This window comes from Rhineura floridana, chromosome 2 (assembly GCF_030035675.1).
Source record: "Rhineura floridana isolate rRhiFlo1 chromosome 2, rRhiFlo1.hap2, whole genome shotgun sequence".
Taxonomy (NCBI): Eukaryota; Metazoa; Chordata; class Lepidosauria; order Squamata; family Rhineuridae; genus Rhineura; species Rhineura floridana.
This window is the reverse complement of record NC_084481.1, coordinates 117402406-117422468: the sequence shown is the minus strand read 5'-3', so window position 1 is coordinate 117422468 and position 20063 is coordinate 117402406. Positions and strand designations below refer to the sequence as shown.

The 20063-nt window shown below is 39.8% G+C and overlaps 1 protein-coding gene across 26 annotated transcripts in view; it reads right to left on the bottom strand.

The window, feature by feature from the left end:
- The window catches only part of SOX6 (SRY-box transcription factor 6), a 765761-nt gene that overhangs the window by 363107 nt on the left and 382591 nt on the right, over positions 1–20063 (bottom strand). For all 26 annotated transcript variants that reach the window (XM_061610274.1, XM_061610275.1, XM_061610270.1 and 23 more), the window contains one exon: positions 16059–16148. In XM_061610274.1, coding sequence (XP_061466258.1) covers positions 16059–16148 — 90 coding nt within the window. The remainder of the gene's footprint in view (positions 1–16058; positions 16149–20063) is intronic.

Below are 20063 nucleotides of genomic sequence, written 5' to 3'. Positions count from 1 at the left end.
TTGTAAGTAAATAGCTTATTTCTTCTACGTTCATGTATGTAATTTTAATATGGAACCTAAGAGTTAACTCATGCGCTCCAAACCAGGATATAAAATCATGGTAGAAACATGGAAATATGTGCATTGTATTCATCTGCACTACAACCTCCTGAATACAGCTGACCATGCTTTATGCATTCTAATTAAAGTCTTTCTCTGCCTGTGCACGTCAGAGGTTTCAAGTTGCCCCATTTTAAGCAAACCATAGTTAATGTTAACCACAGTTTGTGAGTTTGGACAAAATGGCAAACCATGGTTAAGCAAAAGTACGCACTTCCAAACTCCTCCTCATAGCAACACAAAACAGAGGAAAAGGAGCATATGAATATGAGGCTTACTCCACTTTCTGCATGTTTAAGATGTTTTGTTTTAATATGTTTTTAAAGATGTTTTAAGATCCTCCGTGGCGCAGAGTAGTAAGCGGCGGTAAAGCAGCCGAAGCTCTGCTCACGGCCGGAGTTCGATTCCAACGGAAGGAGAAAGTCGAATCTCCAGTAAAAGGGGCCGAGGTCCACTCAGCCTTCCATCCATCTGTGGTCGGTAAAATGAGTACCCAGCATATGCTGGGGGGGGTAAAGAAAGGCCGGGGATGGAACTGGCAATCCCACCCCATATATATGGTCTGCCTAGTAAACGTTGCAAGACATCACCCCAAGAGTCGGAAATGATTCACACTACAAGTACGGGGACACCTTTACCTTTAAATATGTTTTGTTTTAATATGTTTGAAGCCTTTTGTTTTTCAGATGTTTTAGAGTGCTATTGGTGTTTTTGTCTTAGCCACCCTGCAGTCCTTCTGGCACAATTTAAATTAATTAAATAAATAAATGTCATGCATGATGTGCGAACACAACCTGTGTATTTGCCTTTCATAAGGACAATGATCTACACTGTGAGTTACAGGCAGCCAAGGACCATGTGCTATAAAAGGATACACAGCCCCAGGCTCCTACTGGGAGAAAACACGGAATATAAATCTAATAAATAAATAAATAAATAAATATAAAACCTTCCTTTCTGACAAACACATCTGGCCCTAACACAATACATAAAATAGATCATGTTATATATTTCTGTAAGTTTTCTCTCTTGTTAATATAAAATATATTAAAGTAAATGCACAATCTATAAATTATTTCAAATTATCAATTGTAAAATTATTATGAGGTCACATATCTGTGAGTTCACCTGACTTTGTGCATTTTATAAATAATTATGTTCTGAAATGTCTTCACAACAAGAAACTATGAATTACAGGAAGGGTTTGCTTCTTATCACTCATTTACTATGCATTTCATATTTGAATTAATGCCTGAGCACACTCTGTAATTTGATTTTAATGATTTTGTATTTTAGATTGCAGTGAACTATTTTGAATTTTTTAAAATTTTTAAAATGTTTCAATTAATTAATTAATTAGATAAATATAATTATGTTTTTCCGCTTGATATATTATTGCTATTTTGTTTTGTTTGAATAATTATATTTTGTCCCTTTAGAGTGATTATAAATGACAGCTTCAGGACTAGAGATGGATGAATCATTCTGTTTCTGGTCCTGTCAATTACTCATGTGTTCATCTCCATATTAACATTCATTTTAAATACATATTTATCTTGATTAAAGCATTTCTAAATATATTTTATCCGTAAGTATGTTATTTGTTTATGCATTTTGGAACACTTCTTGAGCAGAGAACTGTATCACAAATTTGGAGGAGTATAAGATCTGAAGGATTATTATGTTCTGATCCATGAATTAGTCTAGGAGATGCAAATTAGATCAGTTTGGTTAAAAATGCAGACAAAACCTTTCCACCTTCCCTATGGATCTACTTGGCACTGAGTGTAGTCACTGTGTTTATAAAAGAGAATGAAGGAAGTAAAGCAGTGGAGTCCTCTTGAAATCAATCTGATTTTTGGTACTGGCCAAGTATAGGTACTTTAGGTGCAATCCAAACCCCTGATATGCCATACTATGGGTGGAGGCTGTTGAATGGGATGGAGGTTTCCCTCTGCTCAGCCCAGAACAGGTCTGCTGGACTCTATCAGCAGAGTGATACTCATGTCACTCTGCCAGTGGAAGAACTCCCCGTTGTACACACTTAAAGTGGGTATTCCAGTGGGGGAAGGGGCTGAGCTGGCTCAGGATCTACTATGCCAGCACCAGGTTGGCATAGCATAAAATGGAGCTTTACTTGAACTCCCCCTTCCTTCCCGACCAGCTTGTGCAATGGAGCTGCAGATGCAGCTATGCCACTCTGTTCCGCCACACTGCTGCCAAGTCAAAGTTTGGACTGCTCTGATAGCCCTTCTTTGGGAAGAATGCTAGTCCTAACTCCCACACAATTTCATCTAGTACTATCACTATCCCTGTTTCCGATGAATGCTGAAGAGACCACTCTTTACCCTGGTATTATTCTGGGACCCACCTCTTCTGTTTTCTTCAATCTATGTTATTCTACTTTTATTTGGAATTGTTTTACTTGTTTTTTTATAACTGTATAAACTGTTTTACTCATTTTCAGTTGTACATATGGTTGTAACCCACCCTGGGACTTTATGGTGAAGTGTGAGTGTGAAATCTTATAAATCAAAATCAAATGTACCCCTAGATATACATTAAATGAGGATCATTAGGCCCATATGGCCACTCCAAGATAGCAAAGAACAGCAAAAATAGTGGAGGGCAATCCAAACCATTTATGAGGAGCATATAAACTACTGCAATTAGGCCTCTTTGGAATCCAGTGCAATGCAGTATGGGCTATATAAGGTGACTTCATATGGTCAGAAGCAAACATACAACTGTTCCATGCAAAAATGACAGTAATGGAATGCCTTTAGCAATGTTGGCATTTCTTGAGATTCTAAGCACAGCAAGCCATTTGAGAAAGGGATTTTGAAATCCATCAGCTTTTTCTATCTATTTATTTATTTGTAATGGTATTTATATGCTGCCCTCTCACAAAACATCAGGACAGTGTATAGTAACACAGAAAACCTTGAAAGTCAAAAGCAAGAATGCCTGACAGATCTCTACTGGAAAAGAGTTCCACAGCATGGGTGTGGCAACAGTAAATAACCAACTTCTGGTCGAGGCCAGTTGGGCCTCTGTAACTAACAGCACTTCTCCAGAAATCTCAGTAATTGGGCTAGGCTATAAGGCAGCCTTTCCCAACCAGTGTGCCTCCAGATGTTGTTGGACCACAACTCCCATCAGCCTCAGCTAGCATTGCCAATGGTCAGGAAGATGGGAGTTGTAGTCCAACAACATCTGGAGGTACACTGGTTGGGAAAGGCTGCTATAAGGGCTCAGGCAGCCCTTAATGTATCCTGGACCCAAATTTTTCAGGGCTTAGTATATGTTGAGCCTCGGCTCTCCCTGAAAGAGCAGGGTGGCGAGAGGCATGAGTTTCAGGTGCCTCAGCTGCCAGAAGACACTGAAGACCAAGGAGTTATTGAGTCTGCTCGGGGCCTTGGAAGGAGCAGTGAACTTGAACTCCAGCCAATTCCCACAGGTAGCGCGAGCTCCATAGAGGAGAGTGCAATGCCCCCATTCGTCCCCAAGGGCCCGTCAGGGGACGCCCCAGAGGTTGTACCAGCTCCTCCCTTGCCATGCAGTTCCCAGGACGCTTCCAGCATGACGCCACCTCCTGACCTCAAGCCTGCAGCCCAAGAGCAGGTGTCTTCCGACAAACCATTGGAAACACGCCCCCCCTCGCCTCGTGCCCGCAGCCGTGAGAAACGGACAGGGCAGAGACAGGACTTACGAAGGAGTCGGAGATTACAATCGAAAACGTTCCCTACATAAGCTGGCCTCTTAAAGAGGGGAGTCGCTGAGTCAACTTCCTTCATGTGCCACAGAGCATGTCTAGAGTGTAGTTAGGGGTTTCTGTGAGAAAGACAGGTTTCTATATGAAGCGCAATGTCCTAGATGTATCCATTACTCTAATAAAGCAAGATTTAATTGCACCCATGTCTCCGTCTCGTGGTTCCAGCTCTGGACGGGACAGTATATCAACCCATTGACCCTGACCCAGTAGCATATGGGCAGCCAGTACAGATGTTTCAGCTGAAGTGTCACATTTTGTAGGTAGTTTGCCGACATTAGCAGTTTAGCTACTACATTCTGCACTAGCTAGACTTCTGGACCAGGCCAAAGAGTAGCTCCACATTAGGGATAGGATCTGCTAGCTGATGCTGCTTCAAAAGCATTCCATCAACCTAACAGGCAGTATCAGTTCGAGTTTGTTCTTTGTCTGTTTTCTGCTGCTTTTACCGGTCCAATTTTTCCCCTCTCCAAAACATTGATATTTTCTTTCAAAATATTGATATTTTCTATCAATATTTTGAAATAGAAAATATCGATGTTTTGAATGAAAATATTGATAAAGGAAAGGAAAACAGTGCTGCCTCCACTGCTGCCTCCTCCTCCTTCTCCTCCTCCTCCTCCGCTGTGACAGAGTGGTCAGTTTTCACTTTAGTAAGCAAGCAAGCAGGGACAGGCTGCTTTCCTTTTGGAAAGAAAAAGAGGAAAGCAGCTTTCAGTGCCTTCCCCCCCCCCTTGAATCAGAATGTGAGACTTGGCTTTTTTCCTTCTACCTGGAGTTTGGATTATTGGAGTGGTGGGGATGGCAGAGAAAGAGAGATAGCACTGTACTGCTGTGTTGTGCTGTGGGTAAAAACAGTACAAGAACAATATATTTGAGGGAATATTCGAGGAGGGGGAAAAGGTGTCAGGGGAAAGCCACTGAAGTTCAGAGCAAATAGGATCCCTCCACAAAGATGGCGAATATGTGGACCATTGCTAAATCCAAATTCAGCTGAATTCTCATCCATCCCTACCCTATATGGAGCGCACTGCAGTAATCCAGTCTCCAGGTTACCAATGCATGCATTACAGTGGCCAAATTATCATAATCCAGATACAGCCATAGCTGGCATACCAGACAACTCTATGGCCTCAGACATACAGCTTTCCTAGTTCTGTTATCTGAAATCCAGAACATAATGGCGTTGAACTGTTGTTTTTTTAAAACCCCACAATTTAATCTACCAAGATTATGAAAATTAGTTGCTGGGCATGTCTTTCCAGCATATGGTTTCGAACAAAGGTTGAGAAATGAGAGATGAAAGATAGAGTGGTCCACATTAAAAGGTATGTTCCTCTGCAGTCAATTTGTCCATCAGCCATTTCCTGATTATGACTTTTTTATTGCTTGATCTGCCCAACACCGTTACTATAAGTGTGCTTCAGAATGAGGTAAGCCTCATGCTATGACTAGAATTTCTAGCTACCATTCAAGATACTGACAATTGTTCTGCAAACTTATTTTATATGAGCAAGGTTGCTCCTTACTGTCAACTCAATCAGCTCAAATTTAGGGTCATTTTGGGGAGAGGGAACATGAAGGCCATAGTTTTTGCAAAGACTTTTATAACATTCTCAAATTAGATATCTGACAAAAGAAAATCACCTGATCCTGGGATAATTTCACTAGTGTAAAGATGTGGTTTAGACATAGTTTAGCTGCTAGCATACAAGAGAATCATTTGAATGGAATGATTACAGGAGGAACACAACTTTTACTGCCTCATTTTCAGGGGTCTGGTATGGTAGAAAATCACCTTAAATGCACTGGAGACGCTTCATACAAACAGCTTGCTATGCAGAACAGATCCTGCATGGTTTGCAAATTCGACAGCCTCGACATTATGGGGTGTGCATATCATATAATAGTAGAGTTGGAAGGGGCCTATAAGGCCATCAAATCCAGCCCCCTGCTCACTGCAGGAATAATAATATCATTTAGGCCTATGAACTAGTTAACATGGAATCTGCATTAAATCACTCTACATGGCAGAATCCAAACAATTCAACATGTGGGGACAGTTATGTTTAAAAATTGTATACACAGGGCAACTATGCACCTGGAACTGCAGGTAATGTTTAGTCCACAGTAAACATGCATCTTACATTATAGAGGAAAGTCCCCTGTTTGAAGGACTATCATAGAACAATCCTCTATTTGAAAGGATGTCCCATCCAAGGTGGGTTAAAGATAAAGAACCAGAAGAAGGGAAAAGGCAGGTGTTAAGGTGCCCATCAACAGTTAGCACTTGCACAGCAGACTGAGCAAGCACACAGGTTACCTAGTCTCAGTTTTCCCCACTATGCAGTATGGTGAGATGTACTGCATTTCTATTTAAATTATAACGATTATATATATAAATTCGCATCTGTACATACAAATTACCATATGCAAATGATATGCAAACTTGTTCCCTCTTTTTTTTCAATGTGCAAGTGACCATCCTTGTTCAGTATTGAAAATGGTTTATTGCCTACATTAGAACAATTAATAATATTGGCACAAATATAACAGAAAAACAGAAACTTTACTGGCCAGCCTCACGGAAAGAAATATTTTCATTGTATATTTAGTGCCTGAGCCAAACAAAGTTAAGCCCATTATTTTTTATTGATTTCAGTGGAAAAGAATTATGTATTTCTGCAATCAACAGGACTTAAATATGGTTAACTATGAATAGATGTAGCCTTATTTTTTTTCTTTATAACTTTTTTGACAGATATGGCTACTTTCCCTCAGTTTCATGCAGAGAGGGAAATCCTAACTCTAAAATCCAAATAAATATATATATAAGATATACTTACATAGCAGATTAGTACTATGAAGAATTAAATATTTTATTCCATGTGGTCACTTTAATAAATTCATCACTAAGAATAATTTTATGCCCTGTAGTATATTACTAACCAGGACCTGCTGCTCAGATTTCCCCCTCTTTTCAGTATTTACATTGATTTCTCTAATTGGAACCAACTGATCTTTTTCCTGTATATTGATTTTTTAAACCCTAGCAGTTAACAATGATTCTAATATATTGTAACGCTTTAGATCTTAATCGGGGGGGGGGGTTCTTGTAGCTTTTGTTTGAGTTTGAATTAAGAAGGCCTTGTATCTCCAACCCTGAGTTGTGCTTTTAATTGCTCATATGTATATCATGTAGACTTCAAAAGAAAGAAAAGACGTTTATAACATAGAGCACAAAGGGGAGCTTTGAAATGTCTACAACCATACAAAGTGGCATAATTAAAAACCTGTAGATGCTCCTGTGATATATAAGCCATATATATTTATAAAGTAGGCTGCAGTATACACTTCTGACTTGCCAAAAGGGATTCTAGTACTATTAGAGAAAAAATCTCAATGTATCTCAAAAAAACTGTAAAGATAACTAATACGGTCATCTCTTCTGCCTTCTTTTGCTCACAGGGTTCCTGTGTATTCTTGTAATCATTTAGTGCTGAACCCCTGACAGCTAACCTACATTTTTCTCTTTCTGAATTACTAACACAAGTGTAATATCAATTATCCTCTTTTACACTTTCCTCTGAAAGAAAGAGGCAGCACTTGTAGCCACAATGTAGTAGCACAGCCTTCACAGAATGAATACCAACTCTATTCCTATCACAATTACAAGATGTATACCATTGTTCTTCACGATTCCCTTCCCTTAGCTACTGAAGAGAGTAACAGCTATTTCTATCTCAAGTCATCAGCATGAAACTTGATACAAATTAAGGAAGATGCACAATGTATTTTACAGTGGGAATCTCTTACAGAGCAGGACTTCTCTATCAAGCACTAAAAGCCTTGAAACCAGCAAGAGCTCCCTGTCTTCTAACTATTCTTAGAAGACTGGAGTTGCAAACAAAAGCCTTTGATTAATTTTAATTTTTTTTTTAAAGATCTGTGCAGGGGGAATTAAAAGAATTTTGTGCAAGTCAAAAAAACCATACAATGCAAATGCATTTCTGCAGTGGGCAAAGCTATGCACATCAGTCAATGTCTCTCCCAAAATAGAGCATACTGTACAAAGAAAGACAGCATGTGACATTTAAGCCACAATGCCTATAAATATAGATTATGTTCCAGTAGTAAGCTTCCCCAGAAATGGAAGCCAGAACACTTCACCCACTAGATGGTGACCCAGAAGCCATCCATCTACAGGGATACTAGAACAATCACGACTCTTGAAGATAACATAACTAGTTGTGTTATGTATGGACTGACCTTCTTTATTTGATCTTCAAAGACCCTGTATTCTGAGAGAAACCACTGCAGGCTATTTCAATGGGACAATATTGTGATGCTTGCAGGACCCTGCTAAGTAAGAGATTTATGCTGACATGAGAAACAGAAAACTAAAAACAGGCTATTCATGGTGATAAATGACACCATACTTTCTGATAATTGACTAGGAAAAAGAATCTAGAAAGTTGAAAAACTGGGGAAAAGAAGCAGGGTTCTCTAAATCATTTTCATTGTATACCTGAACTTTTAAATATATATAACATATACACTCACAGAAAGAGAGAGAGAGAAGACGGAAATTTTGCATGCAAAATAACTGATAGAAGTATTTCCATATAAGCCATTTTTCATTAGTTAATATTGGCTGGAATCCAAAGAGCTATTTAGACACACAAATGCCTTGCGCTAGTCCAACGGAATTGTTGAACTTTTATCTTTGTAGAGCTAAGCCATTCACACACAATATCAAAAACATCTGGAAAGTCTCCTCAGGTTCTTAAGAGGTTTATTCTATGGCACGAGGAACTGATGTTGGAGGGAAACAATTCTGTTGCCCCTTGGACTCACAGAAATTGTTCCACAGTTCTGTGGATCTTCATTATCACTTATATACATGTAACCCCCACCCAACAAAACTTCTTTTCTACCCTGAGCAGAATTTTGCAGTTCATGAAAACTTTCACCTAAAATAATTTCCAGAGGGATAGGTATGTTAGTTTGTTGCAGCAAAGGCAATGAAAAGTGTTATGGCACCTTAAAGACAAACCATTTTTATTATGACTTAAATTGTTGTAAACTAGCATCCACCAATGGTTCCTCTAGGCCAGAGGTGTCCAACACTTTTTTCATACATGCCAAAATTGTGGCAAATGTGTTAACATCTTTGCCACATGACAAAAAAAAATTAAACTTTGTTTTTGGAAGCAGAAAAATACACAATATTTTCATTAAGTAGTTGAGGGAAATCAGGCATAAAATCAGTTAGACTACATCTCAACTCTGCCCCCAAATTTTCATGCAGTATGTCATGGCCCCGTCAGAGGACTCCTCAGATGAGGACGACTCGGGAGTAACAGCAGCAGACCCAGGAGCAGCAGGAGACACGGAGGAGCCTCCTGAGAATCCAGCTCCTTCTGCCCCTCAGCTGCAGAGCACCCCAGGGACAGCAGAGGCCCTGCAGCCAGACACAGACAGTGAACAGGATACTCCCCCCTCACCTGCAGAACGTAGACAGCAGAAGGTCAGGCAGAAGAGAGGCAGGCCTGTCTCCTTAAGGCCCAAACGCTGAGGGCTCACACCTGCTGTCCATCCTGCTCTTTATAAGGCACACCTTGGCTGCAGCTTGTTGCTGACTGCAACGTCAGGCATGGCTTTGTGTAGACCTAGTTTCCCTGCAGCATCTCTTTGACTGACCTCCTTGGCAATTGATCCCGGACCTCCACTGACCTCGCTTCTGGACTTCTGACTCAGCAAGTACGCTTCGGATAGGCCTGGCAGATTTACAACCCGACTGCTGGCTAAGGACTTTCCTTCCCTGCCAAAGACCCAGGAGTTTCCAGCCCCCCCCCGACACTGCTGATGCAGTGTAGAGCTGACACAGTATTTGATACCTATATTTTGATTTCACCATTTCTACTGCATAAAAAGTTGACTTGCAGGACCTCATTAAATGAAAAATTGAAAACAGTTTTGAAATAACTGTATTTAGAACTGTGAACTCATTGAATATATGAGTCCACATTGTAACAATTGAATCATCTTTCAAATGCTGAGTGCTTTGAAGTAAAATCACATTTGTCTCAAAAAGGTGCCTCTCCAAAGAAAGAAGTCTCACAAACTCTTGAAACAGTTGAGAATTGTAGATGTCAAAGTGAAATTGATCTTGCATTTTGCAGTGTATAGGACCCAAGGACGAATCTGTGATTGATAAGGGCAGAGGGTGTGCACTTTTTTGAACTGATACATGTATAAAATAATTTTACTAAACAATTTAATTTTTTTAAACGTGGTAGAAGTAAAGCACCAATTTGCCACAAGTCAATAGCCACGTCACCATATGTGGTAAGTGGTAACCATGTTGGACACCAGGGCTCTGGGCAATGAAAGCTCAGGCCTTAACAAAAATTGTTAGTCTTCAAGGTGCCACAAGGCTTTTGATGTTGTTGCTACTGTTACTAATTTATGAATCACGGCAATTCTGAATCTATTATAAAAACAGCTAAAATCATTTTAAAAAACATTACAAACAACAACTAAAGATATGTTGAAAAATAATACAAAATGAACATCGAAAACAGAGACCTAGCTTTTTAGCTAGAAAAGCTTTTTGAAACAAAAATGTCTTCAACTGTTTCCAGAAAGTGCAGATAGAGCACCCCTATCATATCTCAACAGAATTGCTGTTCCGGAAACAGAAACAGTCACACTGAAAGTCCTGCTCTGAGTTACTCTGGAGTGAGCTTTTGGTATTTTAGAGACTTGAAGGAGAAACTCTCCTGCAGAGTGCAGTGATCTAGTGGGTGTATAAGAGATAAGGTAGCCTCTCAAGTCACCTGTTCCTGACCCATATAGGGTTTTATATGTTAGTACTGGAATATTAAACTTGGCCCAGAAGTACTTTGGCAGCCAGTACAAATCCTGCAAACAAGGTGTTATGCTGGCAATAGTTTGCCCCCACAAGCAACCTAGCTGTCATGTTCTGCACTAGCTTCAGCCTCTGGATCAACCCCAAGGGGAGCACACATAGCAGTGCCGTGTTCCAACCTTGGAGTTACCAGTGCATGGACAACTGTGGCAAAGGAATGGGTGTAGCTGTGTTAACAGACAAAGTTGGCAAAAGGCACTCCTAGCCACCAATGACATCCTGTAACAGAGCTGGATCTTGAAGTACCTCCAAGCTGGATTTAGAAAGGGAAGAGGTACCAGAGATCATATCACAAACATACGTTACATAATGGAATGGAGCAAGGAATTTCAGAAGAAAATCACCCTGTGCTTTATAGATTACAGCAAAGCCTTTGACTTTGTAGATCATGAAAAACTATGGAACGCTTTAAAAGAAATGGGGGTGCCACAGCATCTGATTGTCCTGATGTGCAACCTATACTCTGGACAAGAGGCTACTGTAAGGACAGAATATGGAGAAACCAATTGGTTCCCCATCGGAAAAGGTGTGAGACAGGGGTGTATTTTATCACCCTATTTATTTAATCTACACGCAGAACATATATGGAAAGCGGGATTGGACCAAGATGAAGGAGGTGTGAAAATTGGAGAGAGAAATATCAATAATTTAAGATATGCAGATGATACCATACTCTTAGCAGAAACCAGTAATGATTTGAAATGAATGCTGATGGAAGTTCAAGAGGAAAGCTCAAAAGTAGGACTACAGCTGAACGTCAAAAAGACTAAAGTAATGACAACAGAAGATTTATGCAACTTTACAGTTGACAATGAGGACATTGAACTTGTCAAGGATCATCAACACCTTGGCACAGTCATTAACCAAAAGGGAGACAATAGTCAAGAAATCAGAAGAAGGCTAGAACTGGGGAGGGCAGCTGTGAGAGAACTAGAAAAGGTCCTCAAATGTAAAGATGTATAATTGAACACTAAAGTCAGGATGATTCAGACCGTGATATTGCTGATCTCTATGTATGGATGTGAAAGCCTGACAGTGAAAAAAGTGGATAAGAGAAAAATCAACTCCTTTGAAATGTGGTGTCGGAGAAGAGCTTTGCGGATACCATGGACTGCGAAAAAGACAAATAGTTGGGTGTTAGAAGAAATTAAACCAGAACTATCACTAGAAGCTAAAATGATGAAACTGAGTTTATCATACTTTGGACATGTAATGAGAAGACATGATTCGTTAGAAAATATAATAATGCTGGGAAAAACAGAAGGGAGTAGAAAAAGAGGAAGGCCAAAGAAGAGATGGGTTGATTCCATAAAGGAAGCCACAGACCTGAATTTACAAGATCTGAACAGGGTGGTTTACAACAGATGCTCTTGGAGGTAACTGATTAATAGGGTCGCCATAAGTCGCAGTCGACTTGGAGGCACATAACAACAACGAATCCCACCAGTGCATCCAGACACTGGTCCAGGGCATGGACAGCCAATCCCAATTCAGATGTCACAGAGAAATAGAGTTGCGTATTATCAGCATACTGATGACAACTCACTCCAAATCTCCTAATGACCACTCTCAGTGGCTTCATATTGATGTTAAACATCAATGGAGACAACATAGTGCCCTGTGTCACCCCACAGGTAGGGAGATGAGAAACATTCAGTGCTATCTTCTGCTATCGTTTCTGGAAAGAAGACAGGAACCGCTACAAAACAGTGTCCCTTATATCCATCTCCCATAGTCAATCCAGGAGGATACCATGGACAATTGTATCAAAAGCTGATGAGTGACTGAGCAGGAACAGCAGAGTTGCACTCCCCCTTTTCCAATAAAGGTCATTCATCAGAGTGACCAAGGCCACATCAGTCTCTAACCCAGGTGTGAACCTAGACTGGAATGGGTCTAGATAACCAGTTTCCACCAAGAATGCCTGCAACAGCACCACCAAACCCTCTTGAGTACCTTGCCCAAAAAAGAGGTATTTGCAGCTTGGCAGTACTTGTTAAATATCATCAGGTCCATGGTGGCTTTTTTTCAGGAGTGGTTGCACTACCACCTTCTTCAAGGTGGCAGGCATCATATCCACATGCAAAGACATATTCACCACCCCCTGGACCCATCCAATCATGCCTTCTGCCCCAGCTAAATTTAATCAGCCAGGATAGTCAAGAAAGCAAATGGCTGGGCACATACTCCTAAGAACCTGCAAAATCTTAAACTGATCCCACAAAATGAGGGTTGATGGAGCATAATAAACTTCACTCAGAGCTGCATCAACTGTAGCATTAAGCTTACTATGGAGGTAAACAACCTTGGTCTCAAAATGCCCTGCAAGCAAATCATCAGGGGTCTCTAAGATATCCCAGGCTCCATCCACTGATATAATAGGTGTCAACAGCCTATGGACCACCCTGAAGATCTCTGCTAGATGATTACTTGAGAACGTGATAGCAGCAGCAAAGTAAGCCTTCTCTGTTGCTTTCACCACCATGCAATAGGCATGATTATGTGCTCTAAAGTGTGTTTGGTCATCTTCACAGTGAGATTTTCACCATCTGCGCTCTAGCCATTCTCCAATCTATTCTATAGCATATACCTCCCCAGTATACTAGGGGGCCAAACATGCTCTAGAGCATCGGAGAGGGTGCTCAGGAGTGATCACACGGAAGATCCTCTGTATCTTGCTGTTCCACAGCGAGATGATAGCTTCAGCAGGATCACCAGCTCCATCCCCCAGAAAATCCCCCAGAGAGTTCAGGAATTGTTGCTTTTCCCTAAAAGATGATAGACGTAACATTCAAATAAATAAGCCAGCAAACAACTCCCTTGAATTTCACTGGGATTTGTGTAGGAAAAAATGCTGGTAAACAGTAGGTATTACATGCAACAAAGAATTAATCGTGAGCAAAGCTATTGTCCAGTGGGAATTGGGGGAAGAAAAGCACTTTTATTCCATTTTTTGTCTTATCAAGATTATGATAAATAAACACAGAATCAACTGTAAAAGATATGACATCTACTTTAAGGCAAAGAAAATGCACCATCCACTGTATTTGTTGCATTATCACTAATATTTTCACATCTCTATGTTTTGGTAAACAAAGTCGGCATGAGAAACATTTGTGATGCAGGCACAAAAGAGCATGACTGCCTTTTTCCTTAAAAAAAAAAAATTCCTGGCATCCTTCCCCATAACTGAGATGCCAGTCTTACAGCAGAAGGCCACTTTTTTAAAGAGAGAGTATGTGCTTCATTTATCCTTAAGAAGAACGCCTTCTGTCTGATAAAGCAAACAACTCCTCAGTAACAGTCTGTGCTAAGAGCAGCTCTTCCTCACAGAACCACGCCTTTGTTTCTTGTTACTGAGATTTCTCCCTCTAATCACCTAACTTGTTTTCTTCTTGTTTTATTGCTTCACAGCTCTGCTCTGAACAATCAGTGATTCTGGGAAGGAGGAAAGGATGACTACACAAAACAGACAAATACAAAAAGTAATAAAACCCAACAACTCCTATACTTTCAATCGAAACAAGCAGCAAGTTTTTTAAAAATATTACAGTTCAAAATCACTAAGAGACTACCCCGGAGTACATATATTCTACAGCATGGCCGTTCCTGGATAGAGATAGTCTGGCCACAGTGACCCTGGCCTTTGTAACCTCAAGACTTAATATTGTTATGCATTTGGGGTTGAGATGGATGATTTCTATGAGTCCCCTTCCAGCCTCTGATTTGGAACCCTTCACCTGGAGGTGAGAAACCCGCTCTGCTGACCAGATAAGTCTTCTTTGTTAGTCTAATAGAGGGGCCAGGTGAGTTAATGGGTCTATCAAGTGCCCATTAACTAGTGAATGAGCCAGGGAGATCCTATTGTTGTTGAAACTCTTCAGGAGAGCCCCCCACTTCCTGAGGCCAAGGAGAGGCTTGTGTTTTTAGCTGAGATGGAGGAAAGGCTGGGAGCTGAAGACAGGCAGATAGGCTGGCTCCCTGCACCATGGCTTTAGGGTGCTTCCTGTAAGCCTGATGGAAAAGCAAGATATTGGACTGCTGATGCATTGAACCCCTCTATCTTAAGCTCAGGTTGGAATGTGTGTAAATAATAAACCATATTTCATAAAGACACCACAGTCTCCGCTGGGTTTCTTTCCAGGGAAACCAAACCCTGGGTAAGTGCAGGGAGCCCAGCAGATCTCTCACTGCTCAGAGCTTGGGGTGGCATGCAACAATATGCTATGTATGGGGCTGTCCTTAATCTTGCTCTGGAAGCTACAGTTACTGCAGAATATGTTTAACTGTGGGCATGTAACACCATTTCTAAAAAAAACCAAAACACCTGCACTGGCTTCCTACTTGCTACTAGGCCAAGTTTAAGGTTTTAGTATTAACTTATAAGACCCTAAAGAACTTGGTACTGGATTACCTGACAGAGCACCTTCTCCTGTACAGACCTGCCTTGTCACTGAGATCATCATCAGAGGCTCTCCTGGTTGTGCCACAGCCTGCAGATGTCCATCTGGCAACAACCATGAAGAGGGCCTTTTCTGTGGTGGCACCATACACCAAATGGCCTACCCACCAGACACAGGTATGCTCCAACTCTGATACAACTTTGGAACATGCTAAAACTTTTCTTGTTCATCATGACCTTTACTAGCTACTGATGCTAGAATTGATGTAGAATTTGAAGTATTGTTCTACTGACTGCTTCACTGGATTTGATCTTAGCTGTATTTGCATATTTTGGAATTGTATTTTATACTACTGCGGTACACCACCTTGAAATGTCTAGGGAGCATACAAATATATATTTTCCATGTTGCTGGTGGAGCAGGGTGGAATACAAATGGAAACATTGAAGGTTTTTATCCTATGATGATGCATGCAATTTTTTCTTCAGAACTCCTCCTGCTTCCATGTTCACTACAGGAGGCAGTCAACAGTATAAATTTACATATCTTACTCGTGTGCAAAATGTACCAATCAGCAAACCAACGCAAGCTCAATCACACAACAGAATCTTGCAGAGTTCAGTGAATCTGAGACAAATCTGATCCAGAAAATGCAATCCATCTGAACATAAAATCAAGAATTCCAGAGCAGCCTCCTCACTGAAATGCCAATTGCTTCACCAAGCATAAAAGTCAAATTAGTATTCTTGGGAATGCAAGGTAAACATCAGTAGGACTTTTTGCACTATTTAAAAAACTTCTTACATACCTACTTTCTGAAATAAAATATGGTGCCTAAATTATACTGTACCTTTAATTTCTCCAAGGAGTTCACTTGTGTTTAATCTTTCCATTTTCTCCTTCCAGTCTTTAGAAAGTAATTTTTCCATGCAAGATGAATCTATTAAAAAGAGAGGGAGGAGAGAAAACATTAATAAAAACAGAGTTTATGAAACCAAAAGGCAGATGGCTTGATCTACTATAACTTTCTGCACAAGTTCAGGCTCACAGTATCTGGTGCTGCTGTGCTTGTGTCTGAACTGAACTCAGCATTGCACCAGCATTGCAAAGTTGGCAACAGTTACCATTACTACATATGCCATGAAAGCAACATTAAAAATGTTTGGATGGGAGAGGTGCTTCTCTGGTGCCAACTTTGACTCTTCCACTTTCTCAGTGACTACTAATGGAGCCAATGTTCTGTATTAGACAAAGTATTATATCTGGATATTTGAGCCCTAGATCCATACTCTCATTCAGTCATGAAGCTGTCTATTGTGAATGTGCTCACAAACAAATCTAGCCTATTTCACACAGTTGCGAGTATAACCTGAATGTAAAGCACTTTGGTACCTTTCCAATGAGAAATCCAAAGCAGATTTCCGCTTGCACAACATAACTTTCCACCCTCTTCTCCCCATCCCCATGCACACCCCCAAATCTATTCCAGAGGGTTGGGGGAACATCTGAGGCGAGGAGAGGGAGGAATTCTATCATGCTAGCAGAAATCCTTGCACTCACAGGACAAGAAACTTAGTGCTACTTTGGATACAAACCTTAGTACACTGAACCTGTTGCTAATAATATTTTATAATGGGATTGTAACCAACAGGCATAAACCAGGCTCAGTTACCTACATTTAGAACAATACTACAGCTACATCACCCCAATAAATTCTGCATACGGCATGAACTCTCACATGGCAAGTTCAGACAGTTACCTGGAAAAATATATATTTGTATGCAAGCACACACTTCACAATCACCATGTTGGGCTATTTTTGCATAAGTCTGATAACTACACTTCTTTTCTTTCAAAAATGGGACCTACATTGAAATGCACAGAACATTCACATCTAATGTTACTTTACAATATGGTGATTGTCTAGCAAGTGAGTGAGAAAGGCAGACATGCAACCCTCCAGCCTATCCTCACAAAGGTGTATATGAATGAAACACACCTTTCTCCATACATTATGAATGGGAAAATGGATCTCAAAAGGAAATGGGAATGTTACTTGCAGACAAAGGCCTCATTCAGATGAAATATTAAACCATGGTTTATCATTATGAGAATGAGTTGCAAAAATCCTCAGGTTTGGATGCTTTGCATCCTCTTCTGGCACAGCCACTAGAAGGAGTTCAAAAACATTCTTTTCCATTATGATTTCTGAACCTGGACAAAAGTGATTAATCTTAACTATGGCTTGTTGAAGCAAGCCATCTTGAAACAAACCATAGTTTATGAAGTGGACTTTTTTCAGTTAACAATAGCTAAGATTAACCACAATTTATGGTTTGGACAGCACTCCAAAATGAAAACAAAAGCATCCAATCTCCTCCTTGCAATCATGCCAAAGTAGGAGAGGGGACGGGGAGCACACAAGCCCAGGGCTCATTGCAGGTTGTTATTATCACACTAAACCATAGTTTAGTGTTATGCCTGAATGCAGCCAATGCAGTTAGACTCATGGTTTATAATTTGTACAATCATATGTGGGTTTTTCTTGGTGGAAATTTATCACAACAGTTATAGTACAACCTTTATGCAAGTTGTGGTTACACCACCATATAAACATCTTTGAAAAGACAATACAGCTTCTGCGTAATATTTTAGTAGGGAAAGCCAATATACTAATTATATCCTTTCAAAAAAGAGCAAAATTAAGAAGTACTAAGTTGGAATAGATAGCATTAAAATACTTGATACACAATAAAACAAATAATTCAATTTTAACAATTACAAGCCTTTATTACTTTTATGAATTTTGGCCAGATAATAGAAGAATCAACAGATAACCATCAATTATCAATCGAACATTATAATTTGTCCTTTTCTGTGATATCATCAGTTTAAAAATATGTCTTTCTTGCGTCCTGCCAAGATTTCAAGCCCCTTATCCCTACAAAAATGAAGAATGTTGGCTTTACATTGATATTTACTGAAGTTAAAAATAAAATATTTTAACAAGGACACTTTTGCCCAGTTTATGACAATACGGTATTAGGGTAAAATGATTTATACAGTCAAGGAACAATGAGATATTCCTAATTCTTAAGGCACTTCTTATGTTGCTATTTTTTAAAGACTTATTAAAAGTAAAGAAGCATTTTTTAAAAAAGACAATGAATATAAGTCAATCTAGCCAACTCTCTGTTGATAATATGCACAAAACACTGTAGCTTTCTTTTCTTCTATCAACAAATGGAAAATATCTGAAAACATTTTAACAGCTCTGCTGTGATATATCTCCCTATATCAGGTTGTGGCAAATGAAAGAATAAGTCAAATCTTTGTGGTCAAGCAAGACCCCAAAATGCCCGAAAATAGAAATAATATTAAGAATATGTAGATTCTGCTAAAACTGAAGTATTGGCAAGAAGGAACCTGAAAAATGCATGGCTGCCTAATCCAAAGATTATCTGTTGTCAAACAAATCCAGCTCACATTTTTATGTTTGTATGTTTACACAAATGTTAGCCATTCTCAGAGTAGACCACTGAAATTAATAGTCTTTAGGTACTTGCCTAGTAAACATCACAAGACGTCACCCTAAGAGTCGGAAGCGACTCGCACTATAAGTGCAGGGACACCTTCTTCGGGTACTTGTAAAGTCTAATGATTTCAGTAAGTATACTCTGAGTAGGGCTAACATTGGATATCACCCAAACTTCTGAGTTTGATTGAGAGAAGAGATTATGAAATCTAATCTGAGTGTCATGGGAGCAATCCAGAGGAAGTAAAACACATGGCCCAGTGAAATCAAGGAGATCTGATGCACAGTTTTTAAATTTATGTTCCAGCTGGACTTAGCATTTTCAGGTTTCTGCTCAGTAGCCAAAATCAGTTGAAAAAGTATGAGCATTTTTAAAGGGACTGTACATAATGGAGGGAGCATGAGTTCTCAAAACTGTTTTCCCATATTCTTTAGAACTGGGTTAATACTAGGGTTGCCAGGTTCTTGGCCCGAGACTGGTCCTGTATCTTTAGGAGAAGAGAAAGTCAGCCAAGTGCAGGTGTTCTTGCAATTCTGTACTGGGAAAAACCACAAGGTGGAATTCTGCCTTCCCCCTGCACAACTTTTAAAGAGACAGAAGACCTCTTGGAGGCCGGGCCTGGCAACCAAGAGGTCTTCTGTACCTTTAAAAGTTGTGTAGGGGGAAGAAAGAATTCCACCTTGTGGTTTTTCCCATTACAGGGTTGCAAGAACACCTGCACTTGGCTGACTTTCTCTTCTCCTAAAGATACAGGATCAGTCTCAGATCCTGAACCTGGCAACCCTAGTTAATACAGCTGGCTCAATTCTGTAGTTTCCTGATGCAGCAAAGGTTACTTGACCACTATGACTTTTCTACTTATTTCAGTAGAGGGGGGGCCTACATTGCAGTAAACGTGGAAAGACACCGATGCAGGAGTGGTATGTAAAAATGAAATACAGAGAGAGCTCTGGGTTAGGTTTAGTATCTACATATTAATTATTACATATTAATAGCACTTAGTGATTTAGTGGCTGCTACACTGATTATTATAAATTGAAAATTGTGATTTTAATGATTGTGTGGTTCAATTATTTATTTATGTATTTCACTTATAAACCAATTTCCATGAGGAAGCGATTTACAATACAAATTGTTTACTTTTTAATGTATTATAAACTTCCTGTGGTCCTTGACAAAAGGCAGCCTGTAAATTAAATCATCATTATCAGCTACATATAAAATTGAAATTGTGACATTTCAAAATGACAAAACCATGCACTTTCACAACTGGCTCCAACATGATGAATTCCTCTTTATAAATATATGATACTGTGGCA